The 20,586-nt window shown below is 37.1% G+C and overlaps 1 protein-coding gene across 1 annotated transcript in view; it reads right to left on the reverse strand.

The window, feature by feature from the left end:
• NEB (nebulin) overlaps positions 1-20,586 on the reverse strand; it is a 265,912-nt gene that overhangs the window by 137,017 nt on the left and 108,309 nt on the right. The window contains exons 65-74 of the mRNA XM_006880817.1: positions 17,981-18,292; positions 16,707-16,910; positions 14,410-14,514; positions 10,391-10,498; positions 9,498-9,809; positions 6,291-6,494; positions 5,664-5,768; positions 4,510-4,617; positions 3,269-3,580; positions 973-1,176 (exon numbers count right to left, since the gene is read on the reverse strand). Of these exons, the coding sequence (XP_006880879.1) occupies positions 973-1,176; positions 3,269-3,580; positions 4,510-4,617; positions 5,664-5,768; positions 6,291-6,494; positions 9,498-9,809; positions 10,391-10,498; positions 14,410-14,514; positions 16,707-16,910; positions 17,981-18,292 (1,974 nt within the window). The remainder of the gene's footprint in view (positions 1-972; positions 1,177-3,268; positions 3,581-4,509; positions 4,618-5,663; positions 5,769-6,290; positions 6,495-9,497; positions 9,810-10,390; positions 10,499-14,409; positions 14,515-16,706; positions 16,911-17,980; positions 18,293-20,586) is intronic.

Below are 20,586 nucleotides of genomic sequence, written 5' to 3' on the forward strand. Positions count from 1 at the left end.
TTTCTTCATTTCTCTAAGTTCACAGGGTTTCTGGAGGCAAGCTATAACAGAAGTGGATGCCACTCCTGCTTCCGAGTTTGTTTTAATTGGGGAGCTTCACCAAACACTGTCCACCAAGGGTGACCATCATCGCATTTGACACATCAGTGCCAGTGTTTAGCATCACAGCAACCACAAGTTACCTCTGTATGGCAAGTGGACAGACTGGTGCTGTCTGTACCACTTAGAAGGATGCTTGACCCAAAACAATTAAAACCAGGTGCTCAAAAATTCTATGCTTCTTTTCTTTTTTACTCTCATGGTAGTTGATAGATGTGGTATAACAGAAATTCTGAAGTTCTACATCCCAGACTCTGGAGCTTGATATCTGAGATCGATTTAATATTCTATACTGAACACTCAAATCCACTCCTCAAATGTTTGGAAGACTTCCTGGCAGGTACAGATGAGAATTCAATTAAGTTAGATTCAATTTTAAATGTGTGTAGTAAGTACCTACTTATAAATAACAAATTAGTTTACTAATTAGCTAGCAGAACTTTTGAAGACAGAAGTGATCATTCATTTTAGAAACAAAGGCAGAAATAGCAGCTCACTTTCAAAAGTAGATTTCAGCAACCTAAGGCAGAAGAGGACTGGGCATTCCCCTGGCATCAGAATGAAATACTAAATGGCTGTATGTTCCTTACTGGATGGGCAAAGAGACTGCAAAGCCCTGAGCTGTTCTTATGTACAAAAGAAGACGTGTACGTGTAGATGGTTACAAGCCACTCTTCACAAGCGTATGTTGCACAGTCAGGAGACAAGGTGGATGAGAAGAGCATATATGGCCAACTAGAACTCAAGCAGATGTTGTGTTGAAGGCTGGCACAATAATTACGGTCAATAAATGTTTCACTCTGGGGACTTTTCAGGACATTCCAAGTCCAGAGAAGGTCTGGCTTGGGCAGCATAACACAGTGAGACACTCACCTTGCTCATTGTCAGGGCATTGCTCTTCGCCAGGACAATTTCTGGCGTGTCTGTGATGCATGTGAATTTGAGCTGGTCTGCAGGCTGGCGGTACTTCCTGTCACTCAGGATTTCTCCAGCTCTCTTCACTTTTTCCACCTCTACAGAGCCAATGGGAACCCATCCGATGCCTTTCAGCCACTCAAGATCAGCCTTGTAAACAGCCTTGTAAAATGAAATGATGCAAACTTTGTTAGACAGGCTGAAACTTCAGCTGGACTTAACATATACAGATGGGTTAAGTCTGAATTGCATTTGTATCAATTTCTGGGTGAACTCACAGGGTTGTTTTAATCTGGGCAGGCATGACTAGTCAAATGCCTGCATGGAGCCAGTATTTGCTGTATTAAACCAATAAAATCTACTAGCATGCCACTTTAGTAACATAAAATCATCTTGTGGAAATCACAAACTCTCTCCTGAAATATTTCTTCTCTGATTTGACTGCATATCTTATTATATGGAACTGATGATGCTTGGGCTGAATCCATTTGGATCACATTCACAGTCGATCATGTGATCAAAAGAAAGAATGAAAACCACTTGTTGTTTTCAAGATGAATCAATGTCTTTTTTTGGCAAAACTTTTTAAATGGCACCTTTTCCTATGGGATTTTACTGACATCCTTCTAATCAAGGGCACGAGGGGCTTCACAATACAATTACCTCTGTATAATATAGTCAGAGATGGTGACAAAAATGAATGTCTATTAAATTTCTGTGTACTGTTTCAGCAGGAATTTATTATATTTTAATAAAAATATTGATGTAGTTAATTAGAACAACAAAAACAGTTCTTGAAAGCCCAATTTATATGTATTCTAATTAAATTCTAATTAATTTAAAAAATATTTTAATACACTTTAGAGAACTGTGGTGGCCTAGTGGCAAGAAGCTGTGCTATAATCCTGAAGGTACATGGTTTGAATCCACCAGCTGCTCCACAAAAGAAGGATAGACAATCTCCTCCCATGTGATTAACTGCCTCTGAAAACCCTCTGGAGAGTCAGCTATGGGTTGGTTCTAACTCTATGGTAAACAATAGCACAACAAAGCACTTTAGTTACATTAAGGGAGCTCGGTGGTCTAGGGGGGTAAGGAGTTGCATTGCCAACCCAAAGTTAGGAGGTTTGAATCAACCAGCTGTTCCACAATTGAAGGATGCGCAATGTCTGTCATCATTATACCGTTTCAATGGTATTTTGAATACCATGGTTTATCTGCATGTTTACAAGCACCTTCTGTTCTATATGTTGCTCATGGTGTTTTTATATTCACATATTTTCCAGTTTTTGAGTGCTTTAGTTACAACTAAAAAAGGAGTATTTGTAGAACTACATCAATAACTTTGTTTTTGAGAATGAAGTACTAATTAAAGAAAAAGGAGAGAATTTTAAAAAGATTTCTACTTAGTCACTAATAATGTTGTACTTAATAATATAATTCAATTGGGAAAAAATTAAATAATCAAAGAAATAATACATTTAAGAAACTCAAGTATATTTATCATCGACTTTTATATAATGAAAATTAATAATAAACATTACTGCAGATTCAGTAATCTGGTGTGGAAGGAAGTCTGTGAGGTAGGGAATGATACCATGAATGATACCACGAGATAGCATCAACCCTAGAGACATCACTGCCTGTAGCTCACAGAATATTTTATTGCTCTTATGTATTTAATCTTTGACCCTCAAGCAGGTTTTTCAAAAGATGGAAATGGAATGGAAGGAGACTGTCCATCTTTCTCTCAAAGAGCCACTGGTGGAATCGAACTGTCAGAAATGTACCACCTTTGAGTTTAGTGGTGCAACTAGTTAACTGACTTCACCACCACCACTACTCCTTATTTGTGTTTTATACATATCCCCCTTTCTTGTGTTGTAATTCAAGTAAAAAAAGACACTTATCCTTTTCACTTCTATCTTTGAATTTAAATTTTTTAAGGAAGATTCCTTTCCCTACTGCTTCCATGAATTTTTGCAAAACATTTTTACATTATTTCTTTTGTCATTCTTATACAAGTGCTCATAAAAAGCCCATAATGCTATAACTTAGATTTATTTTGCTAATATTTTGATAAGCATATTTCAATGTAATTAATTATTTTTGAAGTCTTATTTAATTGTATGCATTTGAAAACATTGTCCTAAGGAGTCCTTAATCTTTGCTAAGCTGTTAAAAAGTTCACAGTACAAAAATGTTAAAAGCTCTCAGTGTAAATCCTTGAAGATAGAGTGTTCCATCCACTCACATCGCTCTGCAGGTCATAGGCCTTCCGAGCCTGGATGACATCATTCTGATCTGGCAGGCAGGTCCATTCATGCAGGGGATGCTTGTAGTCTATGTCGCTTACAAGGATCTGGCACTTCTTGGCCAGCACCACTCCCAGCATGTCCACTGGGCTGCTGTACTTGGTCTTCCACTTCTCAAAGTCCTTCTTGTACTCTCTGTCACTCTGGATCTTGGCCACATGGATGGACCACATCATCTTGGGGTCATCCTTAATGTTCCGGGCTCCAATGTGGTGGCCGAGTTGTTTGCGGTAGCCTTGCTTATACTTGTACTATAAAAATGAAACAGAAAAGAAATTTTATGATAAGAATATTTATATAGCACTTTATAGTTTTGCATGTGCACAAACATGCAAATGTATAGTGTGCATACACACACATTACATCTTTTTATTTTTTTCACCATGCCTGTGAGAAAAGAAAATTTTATTAATTACTCTAATAATCCCATTCTATAAAGCAGGAAATTGAGACATAATGAGTTAAGTGATTTGGACAAGGTCACATCACATCAAGTAGGGAACTTGGCTGAGAATAAACAGAAAGCTGCAAATTCCTAGTTTTTCTCTTCTTCTAACCTATACTACCTAGTTTATATTTGGTTGTTTTAGCAATGGCAAAACATCAAGTAAAACCTAACAGATTTAAGTGGGTTCCCCCCCCTTCCAAAACTCTTTTTAATATTAATAATATTTCAGAACATATCTTACTTCTGGAACGTATGATGAATTCTCTGGTTGAGTTATATATGTGTTACATTTAGAAAAATAAACATTCAGATTATTGTCACTGTCTTATTAGCTTGCCAATGCCTTTGAAATGTCAATATGAGAGTTATTCCTTGAGTATAGACTTCATCTACTTTTAAAAAAACCCAGTATTTTTATCTGTTTCATTATCAAGTGGTTATAAAGCATGAGCGTCTCCAGTCTAAGAGCTGGAATATGTTTTGATAATAAAAATAATTAAGTGTCAAAATATGTCAAGAAAAGTTTTATATTTAAGAAAAACAAGCTTAACATGGAAAATACAGTGTTTTGTTTTTCTCTCTATTTTTACTTGCAAGTCTGTACAGGAAAATGACTAAAGGGTTTTGAAACTGATAGAGATGATTGAAATCTTAGCAAGGAAAAAAATCTAAACATCATCATTTGTCAGCGTTCTTAAGTAAGAAATGCTTCTTACAAATCTACTGACTTACATCACTAGCGATATCTCTTGAAGCCTTGGCTGCTTGGATGGGAATGGCGTCCACTCGCAAGTCATAACCTTCCTTCTTGGATTCTTCCAAGGCCAGTTTATAGAGTTTCTGTAGAAAAGAGAGTCATTAATCATTGCTCCTTTCATAAAAAAGGAAAGAGTTTATTATAAATTTTTCTCTATTACAGAGTAAACTACAGAAATACATCCACCAAATCAAGTATTTGGGTCATTTCATATGTAACTTAAGGTACTTGTGGCACTTAGGGTGCTTTTGTAGCTAGTCATTAAGGTTGTGCCGTCAAGCCAAAGGCAGATAGTTCCAGTCCTGCCTCCACAGAAGAAAAATGAGCAATCTATCCCAATGCCATTTGCAGATTTTGAAAACCTGCTAAAGGCTCAGCCATGAATTTGTTCCAACTCAATGACACACAACAACATGGTATTTGATGCACATGTCCTCAACTTTGGGATTTGACTGCTTACTTTTTAGAAGTCAACATTTGGTTGTTCACGGGTTGTTTTTGTTTCTTTTGTCGAAAAAGCACACGTAGGAAACATCTATTTACTATCACCATCATAATATAAAAGTCAACATAACACTAAAGAAAGTGAAAAAAATTTATAGAAGGAAGACTTAAAAATGTAATCTGGTTTTATGGAAAACTTAATGTATTGTTCTTATTTGTTCATTTTATTTTGTTATGGACTCGTAAGGACGGTCACTTCCAAGCCTCAGTCTATGATGGAGTGATCATCCTTAGGGTCATGCCGGTTCTGATAAAGATGCCTTAAAAAAGGCTTAGGAGTGATATTCCATGGCAACCAGAGAACACTGAAGCAACAAAATAACACAGGACATGATAACTCCCTGATTTTCAGCATACTAAATGGTTGCTGAATAAAGGAAAATGAATTGACATGCACATTGAGGAAGACAGACAGAGTAAGAATACTTACTGGAATAATTTTTTTATATTAGCATTTCATTCCCTGAATTGCTCTTTAAAAGGCTGGCCTACTTTTTAGACTCAACACACAGCCCCAAAATCATAGGAGATAATGCTAGTTTGCAGTATGTTTAATATATGAGACAATATATTTCCCTAAGTATTGAAGTGTATTGATCTTTGCAAGATCAATGGTTTTACTCACATCACTGTAGTTTATTCGGTTGAGTTTGGCTAGCATGATTTCTGGTGTATCAGGCATGACATGGATTGTTTTCTTATCATTGTCCCAGGCTTCAGTGTATAAGCGCTAAGATAAAAGGTATGAGAAAAAATTAATTTGTAGTTCACAGATTATTTTTCATCTGATTGTGTGAAAATCACTTCTTTTGATACAAATGAGAAATAAAATTATTAAAGCTGCACCAATTTCTGCCTTTCATACATAGAGATATCTTCCAAGAGTGCTAACTCATCATTTCATTTACACTTTCCTATTTTTTTTTTTTTTTACAAACCCTTGTGTCGAGGGCTGACTTTCAATAGATCACAGCGAGGTAGCTGCTCTACACTTTCCTATTAAAATTATTTAACAGTTGAGAAAGTATAATCAAGCTGTAGCATTTCAAATCTTTCTGGAAGCAATTAGGAAATAATTAGTGCACATTAGCATTAGCATTTTTATATTTTGAAATATCACTAAGTAACCATGATATTGTAATGGAAAGCATCGTAAATTTAATAGCAATTTAAAAAATGGAATTATATGTCAGAATTCTTGCTGTCTTCACTGATAAATACCCACATGTATTAGTGAGAGTAGAAAGCTCACCTTATTCATGGTTATTGCATTGTTCTTTGCCAGCACTTGCTCTAAGGAGTCAGTTACACTGGTGAACTTGAATTTGTCTGGACGCTGACGGTAGATATTGTCACTCAGTATCTCTGTGGCCCTCTTGGCTTTAACAACTTCCAAGGAACCAATGGGAACCCAGCCAATGCCTTTCATCCATTCAAGGTCTGCTTTATACAAATTCTGAAAGCCAAGAGCAAAGAAATGCATTTACTCATCAGGTTCTCAGATTCATAACCATGAAATGGATCATATTAAAAGAACACAAAAGTATTGATGAGCAGATCAAGTTTGTAGCATAAAGTCAATTATTCATTCAATTAATCACTCACTCATGAGCATTACTGAATGTTGAATATTTTTTTGGTATACAAGATTGTATTAAGAATGATGAAAATTTTTGTTTTGTTTTTAAGGAGAAGACATGGTCCCACTCTTAAGGATATTGTTAAACTTCTACATAGGGTTGGGGTTCTTTAGCATACATAAAATATATAATACATATGATACATTGTATATAAAATACATAAAATGTATTCTAATAAGCTTTAAAAAATCAACACACAATATCATATACATCAAAAAAGTTCTTAAAAATCACAAAAATCAAGGGTATGAAAGAAATACAGCATTGTAAAGATAATGTAATATTAATTTTAGTTTACTCTCAGTAAGAGTAAAGAAGTTGTGACGTATGGTGACCCTACGTGTGTCACAGTAGAATGGTGCTCTATGGGGATTTAGTGGTTGATTCCTCAATGTTGTGTTTGTTAGGTGTCATTGGGTTAGTTCCAACTCATAATGGTCTTATGTACAATAGGTCAGAACAGTGTCTGATCCGATGTCCTCCTCACAATCGCTGTCGTGCTTGAACCCATTGCCACAGCCACTCTGTCCATCCACCTCATTACAGATCTTCCTCATTTTGTCTTAGCTGTGGCAATGTAGTCTGTAGGAAGCTCTCCTGCTAAGCCAAAGGTCACGTCTTTCTGGTGGTTTGAGTCCCAGTGGCTTTGCAGGAGTAAGATGAGAAATCTCCTCTTATGTGATTTACAGTGTTGGAAAACTCTCTGAAGGATCATCTGTGAGTCCATTCTGACTTGATGCCAGCAAGTTGGTTTTTAATTTATTTTGTTCTACTTTAACAAGCATGAGATCTTTCTCTAGGGACTGGTCTCTACTGACAACATGCCCAAAGAAAGTGAGATGAAATTTCATAATTCTTGCTTCTAAAGAACATTCTGGCTGCACTTCTTCCAAAACAGATTTGTTTGTTCTTCTGACAAAATCTTTGCTATATTTCATATTCTTTGGTGGCATCCCAATTCAAATGCATCAATCCTTCTTCAGTCTTCCTTATCCACTGTCCAACTTTCACATGCATTATTTCTCCATGTAAGAGAATCAAACCATGGAAGTAGAACTTGGAGATCTCATCCCGTAAAGATCACAGCCTAGAAAACCCACTGGGCAGCTACTCTGTCACATAGGTTGTTATGAGTTGAAAATTAATTTGACAGCACTTTACAACAACAATTTCTCATGGTTTTTACAATTACTTGCTATGCATCAGAGAGCTGGACAATGACTAGGAATGACAGAGGGAGAGCTGATGTCTTTGAGCTGTGGTGCTGGAGAAGAGTATTGAATATACAATGGACTGCTAGGAGAACAAACAGGTTCGTACTGGAGAGGGTGAAGCGAGGCTGCTCCTTGGAGGCAAGGATTCTGAAACTCTGTCTGACATACTTTGGACATGTGACAAGGCTGGACCAGTCCTTGGAGAGGGATATCATGCTTGGGAGGGTAGAGGGACAGCACAGGAGAGAAGGGCCCTCAATGAGATGGATTGATTCAGTCACTGGGGTAACGGGGATATGTGTGTCTGAGACAGTAAGATTGGCAAGGAATAGAGTAGGGTTAATACATAGGGTCACTATGAGTCACAGGCAACTCAATGGCATATAACAACAACAACAGCAATTCTCTCTACACTTCCCTCCATTGACACACACCTGTTTTCCATTTCTTTCTAAAAAATTGTAGTAATCCTAAGATGTGCATGGGGGTCCAAGTGGGGAAAGGGTGGGAGCAGAAGGATGAGAGTGGACAGGGGGAATCATAGTGTCGCACAATTTGGTGAACAGAGGGAAGGAGTAAAGGAAATGGGAAAGAGTCAGTGGGGACCAGAAAATACAGGTAATAGTGTGCATAGTTCAATAGGGATTAATTTTCTAAAACACAATGGAGGGCAATGATTGTATGAAACACAATGTAAATGAAGGGAAGAGTGAAACACAATTATAGTAATTTTGTATGTAAACCAATATAAAATAAAAAATAGAAAAAAAGAAAACAAAAATTGGGGTTTTTTCCTAAGGTTGTAGGTATATATAGTTAAAAACTATTATGTTTCTTGTAATTTGAACAAAGGATATCCAAAACTCCTAGGAAACAGTGGTTTGTTTTTATTGTTGATATAGAGTTGACTTGAATTCACAACTATCCATATATGTCACAGTAGAACCATGCTGCACAAGGTTTTCGTGATTGACTTTTGGAATTAGATGGCCAAGTCTTTCATTTGTGGCACCTCTGGGTAGATTTGAACCACCAACATTTTGGTTAGCAGAGCATATGAAATATTTGTACCACTCAGGGACTATAGGAAAATATGTGCTTGTATATAATTGATAATACTTTTTCTTCTCTCTTTTACATAAACAAAAGACCTCTATTGGCCTAGTGTGCAATGTATTGAAGTGCCAACCAGAAGTTCAGCAGTTCAAATCCACTAGCCTCTCTGTTGGAGAAAGTTAAGCAGTCTCCACTTGCAAAAGTTTAGGCAAGGAAACCTGATGGAATGTAGTGAGTCAGAACTGATTTGACAGCGAAGAGTTTAGGTTTTTGTTTGTTTGTTTACATATAACTTCTACAGTAGAAAACAACTTGTAAAAGACTCTAGGGTTTCCAGTAGAAGTCATTCATTACAGATTTTTTTTTAAGGTTAAAAAGTAAATAATGATTTATTAGAGAGTTACACTCCAAAGGAACAGACTTTCCTCCTGGGAAGGAAATATGGAGGAGAGGCCTATATTTCTTCAGCTATCTGAATAAAATACACATTGGTACAAGTAAGACTCCTCAAGTGTATTTCAGTGTTTAACATCAACCAAAGCTACTCACGTCACTCTGGAGGTCATAGGCTTTCCGCGCCTGAATCACATCATTCTGGTCTGGCAGACAGGTCCATTCATGGAGGGGATGTTTGTAGTCCACGTCGCTGACCAAGGTCTGGCACTTCTTGGCCAAGACGATGCCAAGCATGTCCACCGGGCTGCTGTACCTGGTTTTGTATTTCTCAAATTCCTTCTTGTACTCCCGGTCACTCTGCACTTTTGCAATGTGGAGTGACCACATCATCTTGGGGTCATCATGTATGGCTCGGGCACCAATGTGGTGGCCCAGCTGCTTACGGTAAGCTTCTTTGTATTTGTACTGGAAGAGAAAAGCCAGTAAGTAAAAGAGGAAGCACCCTATCATGTTCCCTGTTGTTCTTTCTGCCGTGAAGCCTTTCTAATTCATTCTTAAGACAAAAGGACAGTTCAGAGTTTTAGGATAAAGCAGCATTATTTCTGTGGATTCCATAGCAAGAAGACTTTGAGTCATTTTGCTATTCTACGTCCTTCCTCAAGTGATGGAGGAGAATCCTGGCAGGCCTGCTTCTTTCCTGGCCTTTTTGCCTTAACTATTCTCATTAGAAGAGATCATGAGGTTTGATCAGGGCTTCATAAGTATCCAGTTAATGTCAATCAAGGCACTTAATCTCATTAAGAGATGACACCAATAAGCAAAAGTCAAGGGAACAACATTCTCTCTTTTGCTTTATCACTATGATTCTGTGACCTTGGGCAAGTTGCCTGTTTGCTGTCTGTCTTAGTGTCTCAATTTCTTTATTTAACCACTGAGAAGTTAAGATAGCATGGTTAAAGTGACTTCCTCTTATATTCTATTAACATTATTTCCTATGCTGATGACTGCCCAATGGTAACAAATATTAGAGCTGGATGAGTTCTTACATCACTGGCAATGTCCCTGGACGCCTTCGCAGCCACAATGGGAATGGCATCACTTCTCAAGTCATAGCCTTCCTTCTTGGCTTCTTCCATGGCCTGACGATAGAGGCTCTGAGAAAAAGAGATAGTGGCATTCAGACATAGACATATACACAGTAAACATGTATTTTTGATTAAAAATATACTCTTTTGGATGCAGAACCACAGTATGATGTCTTAAGTAAAAACTGATGTCTTTCATTTACTTGGTTTTAGTTTATTTATTCCATTCTTTTTCATTTTAGTTTATTCCACTCTTCTTATTTTCAATTGTTGAACCAATTCAGAGTAAATTATAGCCATCAGGACCTTCATTCTCAAATATTTCAATACTGTTTCTTAAGAATAAAAACATTTCTTATTTCACAATAAATTTATCAAGTTCAGAAAATTTAATATTAATAAAATACAGTGACCTAGTGGTAAGAAGCTGCACTGCATTCCCAAAGATATGTGGTTTGAATCCACCAGCTACTCTATGGGAGAATGGGCTATCTCTTCCCGAGCAATTTACTGCCTCTGAAAACCCACTAGAGGGTCAGCTATAAGTGAGTTCTGACTCTATGACACACAACAGCAACAATATAGAATAAATATTTTTAAATTTCATATTGTGGGGTTTTAAATCCATAATTCAATTCAGGAGCATGTCTGACAGCTGCCTAGTCTCTTTCCTCTTTTATCTGTGTCTGCCTTTTTTTTTAACAGTGAAAGAAGAGTGACTATAGAAGAGAATGTGGAACACGACTTCAACTGCCGTGGTGTGTTCAAAGAGAGAATTTTAAAAAGCAGACATATGGAAGTTGAAGCTATGTGTTTTGATTTCTTTAAAACAGTCCCTGCTAGAACACTCCTTGGAAAACCTACTGTAACCTTAAAAGCACCTGCGATTTGAAGACACCTCAACTTTATGTCCTCAAACTGATTTAAAAAAAACCCTTCAAATCCATTTATAATTGATTAATTTTTATAAATTTTTCTTCTTTCTTCATGAAAGGATTTACTGAATGACTGAGAGGAGACACAACACTAGTAGACAGATTTTGGGTTTTTAAAAAAATAATTATTATTAAAAATTTTTATTCATTGTTGCACATTTCCTGCCCACTCTCCTCCCCCAGCCTACCTCACAATTCATCCCTTGTTCAGATTGTTGTCATACATATAATGCCTAACATATATTCCTTCCAGGCAGTTCTTTCCCTCATCTGTTCTACTACAGTATTCAATATCTAGCCACTCTTTTCCTATTATCTCCCCAACCTCCCATCTATCCTATTTTATAACAGCAATGTTATGCAGTATTTGTCCTTTTGTGACTGAGAAATTTTACTCAGCATAATGTTATCCAAGCTCCCTCACATCGTGTAATGATTTATGAGTTCATTATTTTTCAATGCTGCATAATATTTCATCGTGTGAATTTACCATAATTTTTCTTTCCATTTGTTGCTAAATGGCACTTGGGCTGCTTCTATTTCTTTGCTATAATGAATAATGTAGCAACAAACATGGATGTGCATACATCTGTTTTATTTGTGGTTCTAGTTTCTTTAGGGTACATTTCCAGTAGTAGAATTTCTGGGTCAAATGGTATTTCTATTTCCAACTTTTTCAGGAAGTGCCAGACCACCTCCAATAGCAATTATATCATTTTGTGTTCCCATCAGCAGTGAGTAATAGTTCCAGTCTCTCAACTTTCTTGCTTGTATTTGTTGTTTGCTACACTATTGAACTTTGCTATTTTTGTTGGGGACTAGTAGGCAGATTTTGAAAAGAATTTGGTAATCACTTATGGTTGAAAGAGAAAAACAAGCACTTTTGCTTCATTTCTTGTTTATATTTATTCAGTGTACTTGTCGTTGTTAAAGCTATGTAAAGAAATGTTAAATGTAAGAAAAAGTTTTAAGAAGCATGGCAGAAATAATTAAAAGGAACTCTTTTACTTTTATGCCTCATTCACAATTTAGACCAAACTAAGAATATTGGAATGGTATCTGGATTTAAAGAATTTATTTTTAAAATAATTTATTTTTTCTAAAAAATGCTTTAGGGGGTGCATAGTGTATGCTTATCATGTGAATTACTAAAATGAGACAGTGAGATTTTATGAGGAAAAGTAACCATTAGAATTAATTTATTATTTGTGAAATAAAATATCAAAGATATTCTTTTTAAAAATTTCTACAAATGTTTAATTTGTAATGGGAGAGAAACATATTTCATTAGATTTTTTTTCAAGATAAACTTTCACATTTTTCTCCCATCTGGTCTTGTGAAGAGGGTGTGTTTGAATAATCTCATGGTCTCAGGCTGAATAGATTTCTCTCATTTTTCCAATACTTGGAAAAAATGCATCTCTTCAAAGAGGAAATACTTTTAGGTGTTGTCTGGATTACTTGTAAAACTTGTTCAGTCAGTTGGTTGTTACCAAAGGGAACTAACATAGGTAAATAAGAAAAAGAGTCTTAAACTTTTAAGATATATTTTTTGAGCAAAATATGGAATAAAGGTATCCCTTATAATGGGCTGAGAAGAGATTCAGACAGACCATTCTGAAATCTAATTTCAGAAGACAGTTCTCTGGAGAATTTAACATATCAGGCATTTTTAAAGACAGTAAAGCCCACTGAAATTTTTAGAACAAAACCCATAAAATATAGACGAGTTCCTTTCTGCAGTCTGTTTGTTGCTGTGGGTCGTCAATCGGAACTGACCAGCGGGTTTTCAGAGTTAATCATATGGGAGGAGACTGCTCATCCTTCTCCCACAGAGCAACTAGTGGATTTGAACCATGTGCCTTCAAGGTTGAAGCACAGCTTCTTACCACTAGGCCACTAGAGCTCCTCTTTGTAGGCTAGGAGGGGATATATCTTAACCCATTTGACCTTATTTAACAAAAGTGAGTTTACAAACTCCATTAAGTCTAGGACAGTCTCTAACTTTATGTGCCTGGGTCAGGCAAACCTCTTAGGAGAGAAGTTAATTCAACAGAGAGACTTGGTGGCCAGCAGAAAGTAATTGTTTATTCAAAGATGACTGAAGCCAAGGCCAATCCAGTACGTATGATCCTCCTTGACCTTGAGTCTATTTTATAATTGCAGAGAAAGCGAAATACTATCCTCTTCATTTTACTTGTCATGGTTATTTGAGATAAGCTTGTGTTCCCTTAAGATCTACATCATTAGAGGCAAATGTAACTAATATGAATAGAATTATGATCAGGTCTTGAAAATGAGTATCTGATTTTTCAATCTTCTCAAACTAAAGAAAAATATGTCCTCCACCCTTACTACTATGCCCAAGCATTATTTTTTACTAAATCAGATAAATCCTTGACTTAGGGGCAACTTGACAAAAAGGTTTTCCTATAGGGGCATTGATGGGTTGCAAAGATTTCTAATGTACATTTATTGAGGCTGGAGATAGTTCATAAAATGATATAGTTTCCTATCCTTGGGAAACTTTGAAATGGGTGTGCTTAAGAATTCTCATTTCAGTTCCTATAAGTAAACCTCAGGTTACTTTGAATATTTTAAATAAATCTAATATCATGGTAACATGAATGGGAGAAAAAGAAAGCTTTTGAAATAACTATATTGGTTCTATATTAAGCATATTATATATTTCACCCCATTTTAGCATCACCTCATTTTGAGATTGGTATGGAACTCACGGAACAAATTTTGAGGCAAATAATAATTAATAACTAGTATACTCTATCTTAAAAATTAATGTGGTAATATGTCTCAGTCATTAATAGCTGACTTTGAGAGGTTTTTCTCTCCTACTTTACATGGAGTAGTTTCATATCTGTCTATAGATTATCTTTCTATTTTTTTAACACAGTAATATGCAAAATCAAAGGACGTAATAAGCATAAGACTAAACAAAGATATTTGGTCCTCAAGAAGATTAAAATGTAACTATAGCATGACTATATCATCAAAAATCAATGTGGTCATACCTATGAAATAACTTACCTCACTATAATTTATTTTGTTTTGTCTGGCCAACATAATTTCAGGTGTGTCTGGCATGATGTGGATTTGAGTTTTGTCTTTGTCCCAGGCTTCTGTGTATAAGCGCTATATGAAACAAACAAACAAACAAATTTAAAAAAAACAAACCACAAAATAAAAAATTTAAAAAAAAATTTAAGGAATTTAAAAAGTCAAAGTCTGATTTAAATAGAAATTATAAGAACTATGGCAAAGTTGAAAGCCAGTCTCCTCATTATCTGTTCTGCATACATAAAGAGCACTGTCGTCAGCTGCTTTGATAGTACAGGATATTTATTGTCACTAAATGTTAACAAAGAAGAAGACATGAAAAGAAATGTGAGGACATATGTTTGATTAAACTGGCAGCCTTCCTTCAACTAAGAGCAAGTATTTTCTATTAATATATTTCTCTCTATATTGGAGCTAAAGGGGTTGTGGTACTAGGGATATCGTAGCTAATGTTAGATGGATCTTACCTGAAAGCAGGAAATACCAGAGGAATGTCTATCTGTGTTTCATTGACTATGCAAAGGCGTTTGACTGTGTGGATAATAATAAACTGTGGCTGACTCTGAGAAGAATGGGAATCCCAGAACACTAGATCATGATAATGAGAAACCTATACTTGGACCAAGAGGCAGTCATCAGAACAGAGCAAGGAAACACTGCATGGTTCAAAATTGGGAAGGGCATGCGCCAGGGACGTGGCCTGTCTCCATACCTTTTCAACCTGTATGCAGAACAGATTATCTGGGAGGCTGGGCTCTATGAGGAGAAATCTGGCATCAGGATTGGTGGAAGATCTATCAACAATCTGCGATATGCAGATGATACAACCCTGCTTGCTGAAACTGAGGAGGACGTGAAGCGCTTGCTGCAGAGGGTCAAGGACTGCAGCCTACAATATGGATTGAGGCTCAATGTCAAGAAGACAAAGATTCTCACCACTGGGCCAATTGGCAGCATCAGGATGGATGGTGAAGAGATTGAGATTGTTCACAGCTTCAGTTTGCTTGGCTCCACAGTCAACACTCTCAGCACCAGCAGCCAGGAAATTAGAAGATGTATTGTCATGGGAAAGTCTGCTTTTAGGGACCTCTCCAAAGTACTGAACAGCAATGGTGTCTCTCTGGAGACTAAGGTGCATCTGATACATGCCATGGTCTTTGCTATCATTTGGTATGCATCAGAGAGTTAGACAATGACTAAGAAGGATAGATGGAGAATTGATGCCTTTGAGCTGTGGTACTGGAGAAGAGTATTGAGAGTACCATGGACTGCTAGGAAAACAAACAGATTCATCCTGGAAAGGGTCAAACCAGGCTGCTCCTTGGAGGTAAGGATTCTGAGGCTCCGTCTAACATATTTTGGACATGTTGTGAGGAGGGACCAGTCCCTGGAGAGGGATATCATGCTTGGGAGGGTGGAGGGACAGCACAGGAGAGGAAGGCCCTCTATGAGGTGGATTGATTCAGTGACTGGGATAATTGGGATGGGAGTGTCAGAGACAGTGCGATTGGCACAGGACAGAGCAGAGTTTAGGGCTGTTGTACATAGGGTCGCTATGAGTCACAAGTGACTCGGCAGCACATAACAACAACAACATATATCGGAAAGGACATGATTCTAGGAACAGTGGAGGGTCAGCAAAGGAGAGGAAGACCTTCAACCAGATAGATTGACACAGTGACTGCTGCAATGGGCTCTTGTGTGTCAGCAAGTGTGAAGATGGCACGGGATAGAGCAGGGTTCAGATCTTATGTTCATAGGGTTGCTATGAGTCATACTCAACAGCACCTAACAACAATAACATCAACTATGTATTTATCTTTATCTGTACTGTGGCTATATCAACAAATTCTTCCCAGTTTTATTGTTTTTATTGTCTGTCTATTTCTTTAAAGGAAAAAAAAACACCTGGATAAAACATCTGATAAAAAATCTAATAAATGTTAGGGAGACACATATTATGGAGATTTGCCTCTAACTTGTTTACTCTAGTCCTATTTAGTTAAAGTCCTCAATAAGAATGGAATTTGATGAGAAGTCAGATACAACTCTCAGAGCTCAAACTCAAAATATAGTTACTCTACTCTTAATAGTGATTATTTCACATGAAATGTCAAAGAGAAATTTCACAAATACTTTCAAAATTTCAGTGTAGTAGAACAGAAAACTCAATGCAATTATTAGATATAGAAAAAACAGGCTAAACAATCATAGATATTTCAAGTGCCAGAAGGCCTGGCTAATGTTTCCCCAGATTAAGAACTCACCTTGTTCATTGTGATGGCGTTGTTCTTGGCCAGCACCTGTTCCAGAGAGTCTGTAACACTGGTAAACTTCAGCTTGTCTGGAGGTTGGCGGTAGATATTATCACTTAGTATCTCCGCTGCTCTCTTGCACTTGACCACATCCAGAGACCCGATGGGGACCCATCCAATGCCTCTCATCCACTGGAGATCTGACTTATACATGTTCTGGAGAGATCAACACAAATACAAGGATTAATGAAGATGTTATGATGATTCTTGATCTCTAAAATAGAAGAAAAAGATGGGCAAACATGGATGGCCAAATTTCATGTTTGTGTTTTTTTTTCTTTTTAAGGACAACTAAATTAGATATATTGTTATGTACCATCAAGTCAGAACCGACTCATAGCTCAACCCTCCAATGGGTTTTCACAGGTAGTAAATTGCATGGAAGGAGACTGCCCATTTTTCTCCTGTGGCTGGGGGATTTGCACCATGACCTTTGGGTTGGCAGCACAATTCCTTATTACTGAGCCACTTTTGTAGTAGTTGTGTACTGTAGAATCAGAACCAACTCAGAACTAACCCTCAAGTAGGTTTTAAGAGGCAGTTAATTGCATGGGAGGAGACTGCCCATCCTTCTCCCAAAGAGCAACTGGTGGCCTCAAACCGTGTGCCTTCGGGATTGCAGTGCAGCTTCTTACCACTAGGCCACCAATGCTCCCTAAATTAAATATTGTTGTTATGTGCTGTCAACTTGCCTAAGACTCATAGTGACCTAGACACAATAGCTCTGTAACCTGTCCTATCTTGAGTTAATTTCACTGTCTCCAACACACCTGCCCCTATTACCCCAGTCATGGGTCAATCATCTCATCCAGTGTCTTCCTGTCCTGCATTGTCCCTCCACTCTATCAAGCATGATACAGCCTCATGGTATTATTATATTATCTTACAAAAGAAAAGTAGCATACAGTGAATGAGGGACAGAGAGAAAGACATCTCTCTAAGGATTTATCTAAACCTAAACCACTGTCCATATGTTATTATGTATTGCTTGGGAGGGTTGAGGGACAACGCAGGAGGGGAAGACCCTCTATGAGATGGATTGATTCAGTGACTGGGGTAATCGGGATGGGTGTGTCAGAGGCGGTGCGGTTGGCGCAGGATAGAGCAGGGTTTAGGGCTGTTGTGCATAGGGTCGCTATGAGTCGGAAACGACTCGACGGCACATAACAACAACAACAAACATCACAAATATGGCACCAGTATAATAGCCAGTTTTGGTTACTCACATCACTCTGGAGATCATAGGCCTGTCGCGCATGGATGACATCATTCTGGTCAGGCAGACATGTCCACTGGTGTAGGATGTTCTTGTAGTCTATGTCACTGACCAGGGTCTGACACTTCTTGGCCAGCACCACCCCCAACATGTCGACTGGGCTGCTGTACTTGGTCTTCCACTTCTCAAAGTCCTTCTTGTACTCTCTGTCACTCTGGATCTTGGCCACATGCATGGACCACATCATCTTGGGGTCATCCTTAATGTTCCGGGCTCCAATGTGGTGGCCGAGCTGCTTGCGGTAGCCATCTTTATATTTATACTGAAATAAAAGTTGTCATTGAAAAAAGAAAATAAAGAATTAAAGTCAATTTATTTAAGAGCTAATTTCTCTTGAAATTGGTAATTATTCCAGTAAAATGGAGTGATCTGAACACCAACTTCTCCTTTCACCCAGGCACTGACTAGAACTTACTAGTACTCTGAGGGGAAGCCAAGTCAAACCAGGGAGTCCTGCAGTTTACAGATAGAAAGAAAGTCTCTGGTATTAGTGCAGCAATCACTTCTGGAAAAAAAAGCAATTTTTTCTTGTGTGCTGCTTTTTATATTTGTTTGTTTATTTGCTTGTTCTCATCTTGGAGCAGAGAAATCAAAACCCAAATCTTACATCTGAGAATGATATTCAGGCATCTGGAGGCACCACTGGCTCCACACATCCACCTGTAACTCCTACCAACCTTGCTTCTGCTGACTTTAACGGAGTCATCTGAGTAGAACAATTTTAGACAGAGAACTTCTTAATTGCCCTGGCCTGTGTTTTCCAGGCTGCAAGTCTTATTTCAACTGAAATCAAAGTGAGTGAGGTTTCACTGAATTTAACCACAACTGAAAAACCATACAATGAACTAGATTGTACCTAGAACCTAGAAAAAAAAAAATTTGGTGGTGTTGGTTGTGAATACTGACTGTTACTATTTACTTTAAATTTTATCAACATTACACAAATACAAATATCACACAAAGCTTAACATATTTCTAAGTCTGAATTCTCCAACAAAGACCTTTCTTGGACAGTGGGATAAGAAATATTGTTTTTGTTTGTTAATGCTATTCTGTTTTAATCTAAAATGAAAAGTAAACAAGGTAATTTTTTTCAAAGAAAGATTTATCAAAAATATAGAGTAGGTTTGGAGGAAGGTGCATTCCTTTTTATATTGGTCTAGCCAAGATTTTTATCCAATTTTGAATATATATATATATTCAAGTTATTTTTAAATCCTTCTGACTTTTCCTTATTTTTGTGCATGCAATGTGCTCCAAATAAGGATATAATTTTATCATAGTTATAGAAATAAAATATTATGGACATAAACTTAATGCTATACTGAGAAAAATGTTTAGGACACCTCCTCCCTCGTCTGATCAGTGTTTTAAAGATTCATGGGATGAAAAATATTAATAGCTTTCTTCAGATGAAAAACTTTCCTTTGATTTAGAAAGGTAAGTCAATAAATATGCTTTCACACGAACTCTGATGCATCTTCCAGTTTAAGAAGAACTCCGTCGCCCTCCCACTCCATGTGTGTATGTTAGTATCTGAAGGACTGTTACTCACATCGCTGGCGATGTCCCTGGAGGCCTTGGCTGCCACGATGGGGATGGCATCACTTCGCAAGTCATAGCCTTTCTTCTTTGCTTCTTCATTGGCAAGTTTATACAGACTCTATAGAAAAAGCAAGCCAGAAAAGGAAATAAAAACATTTGACAGCAACAATTGGGAATTTTCAAGTGACTTCTATCACTTAAAAAAAAGGGGGGGGGGGCACAGGAACCAAAAAACATCTAAACATCTAGCAGCAGTGGAAAATAAAATTACATTAATTTTGTAAAAATAGTATACAGTCAAACTACAGCAATGAGATCAAGCGATGAACATGAACATGGACAAGTATTAATCTATATATTATCTAAATAAATAGGACATTATAAAGTAGTGTGGTTCATATTCACTCACTGACATTTAAAAATATATGTCCTTTAAAGCGTTTTTATTACTTAAAATTATGTCATAAATATACTCTTTTATAAGATTTTAAATTATTTTTTTAAGTAAAAAGTCATATATGATTTAAAACATGGTCAATTTGACTATAACCTTAGCTATAAGATTTTAAACCTTGGCTGTATTGTTTCAGCAAAGCATCCTTCTAGAAAGTTAGCTTTCTTTTAAAAAAAATAAAACTCATTGGACAGTATTGTTAATGAGGTCACTTCTACATGACTGAGACACCCTTTCTTTTTAAAATTCTCGATTATTCCATCTTTTCTCTGCCTCTTTACTCTCTCTGCCTTTTCACAGCGGTGATGATTTACTGAATTCTCTAATTGATGGGGATAGGGCACCTGGGCATGCTCAACTCAGCTCACACCTCTCCTTCGGGGGGGGTCAGTTTCAGTGTGACTTATGCCTGGGCTGGAAATCTAATCCTGGCATTCAGTTTGAAGGTGCTTTTGACTCTCATGCAAATGTACTCTTTATTAGTTAATAACAAAAATAAAATCCCAGCTTCTCTTTTGAGTTTTTTTGCTTTATTTCTCAGTTTTCTTCACTAGGGC

This window comes from Elephantulus edwardii, unplaced genomic scaffold (assembly GCF_000299155.1).
Source record: "Elephantulus edwardii isolate Elephantulus edwardi_28Jun2011 unplaced genomic scaffold, EleEdw1.0 scaffold00010, whole genome shotgun sequence".
NCBI classification, from domain to species: Eukaryota; Metazoa; Chordata; class Mammalia; order Macroscelidea; family Macroscelididae; genus Elephantulus; species Elephantulus edwardii.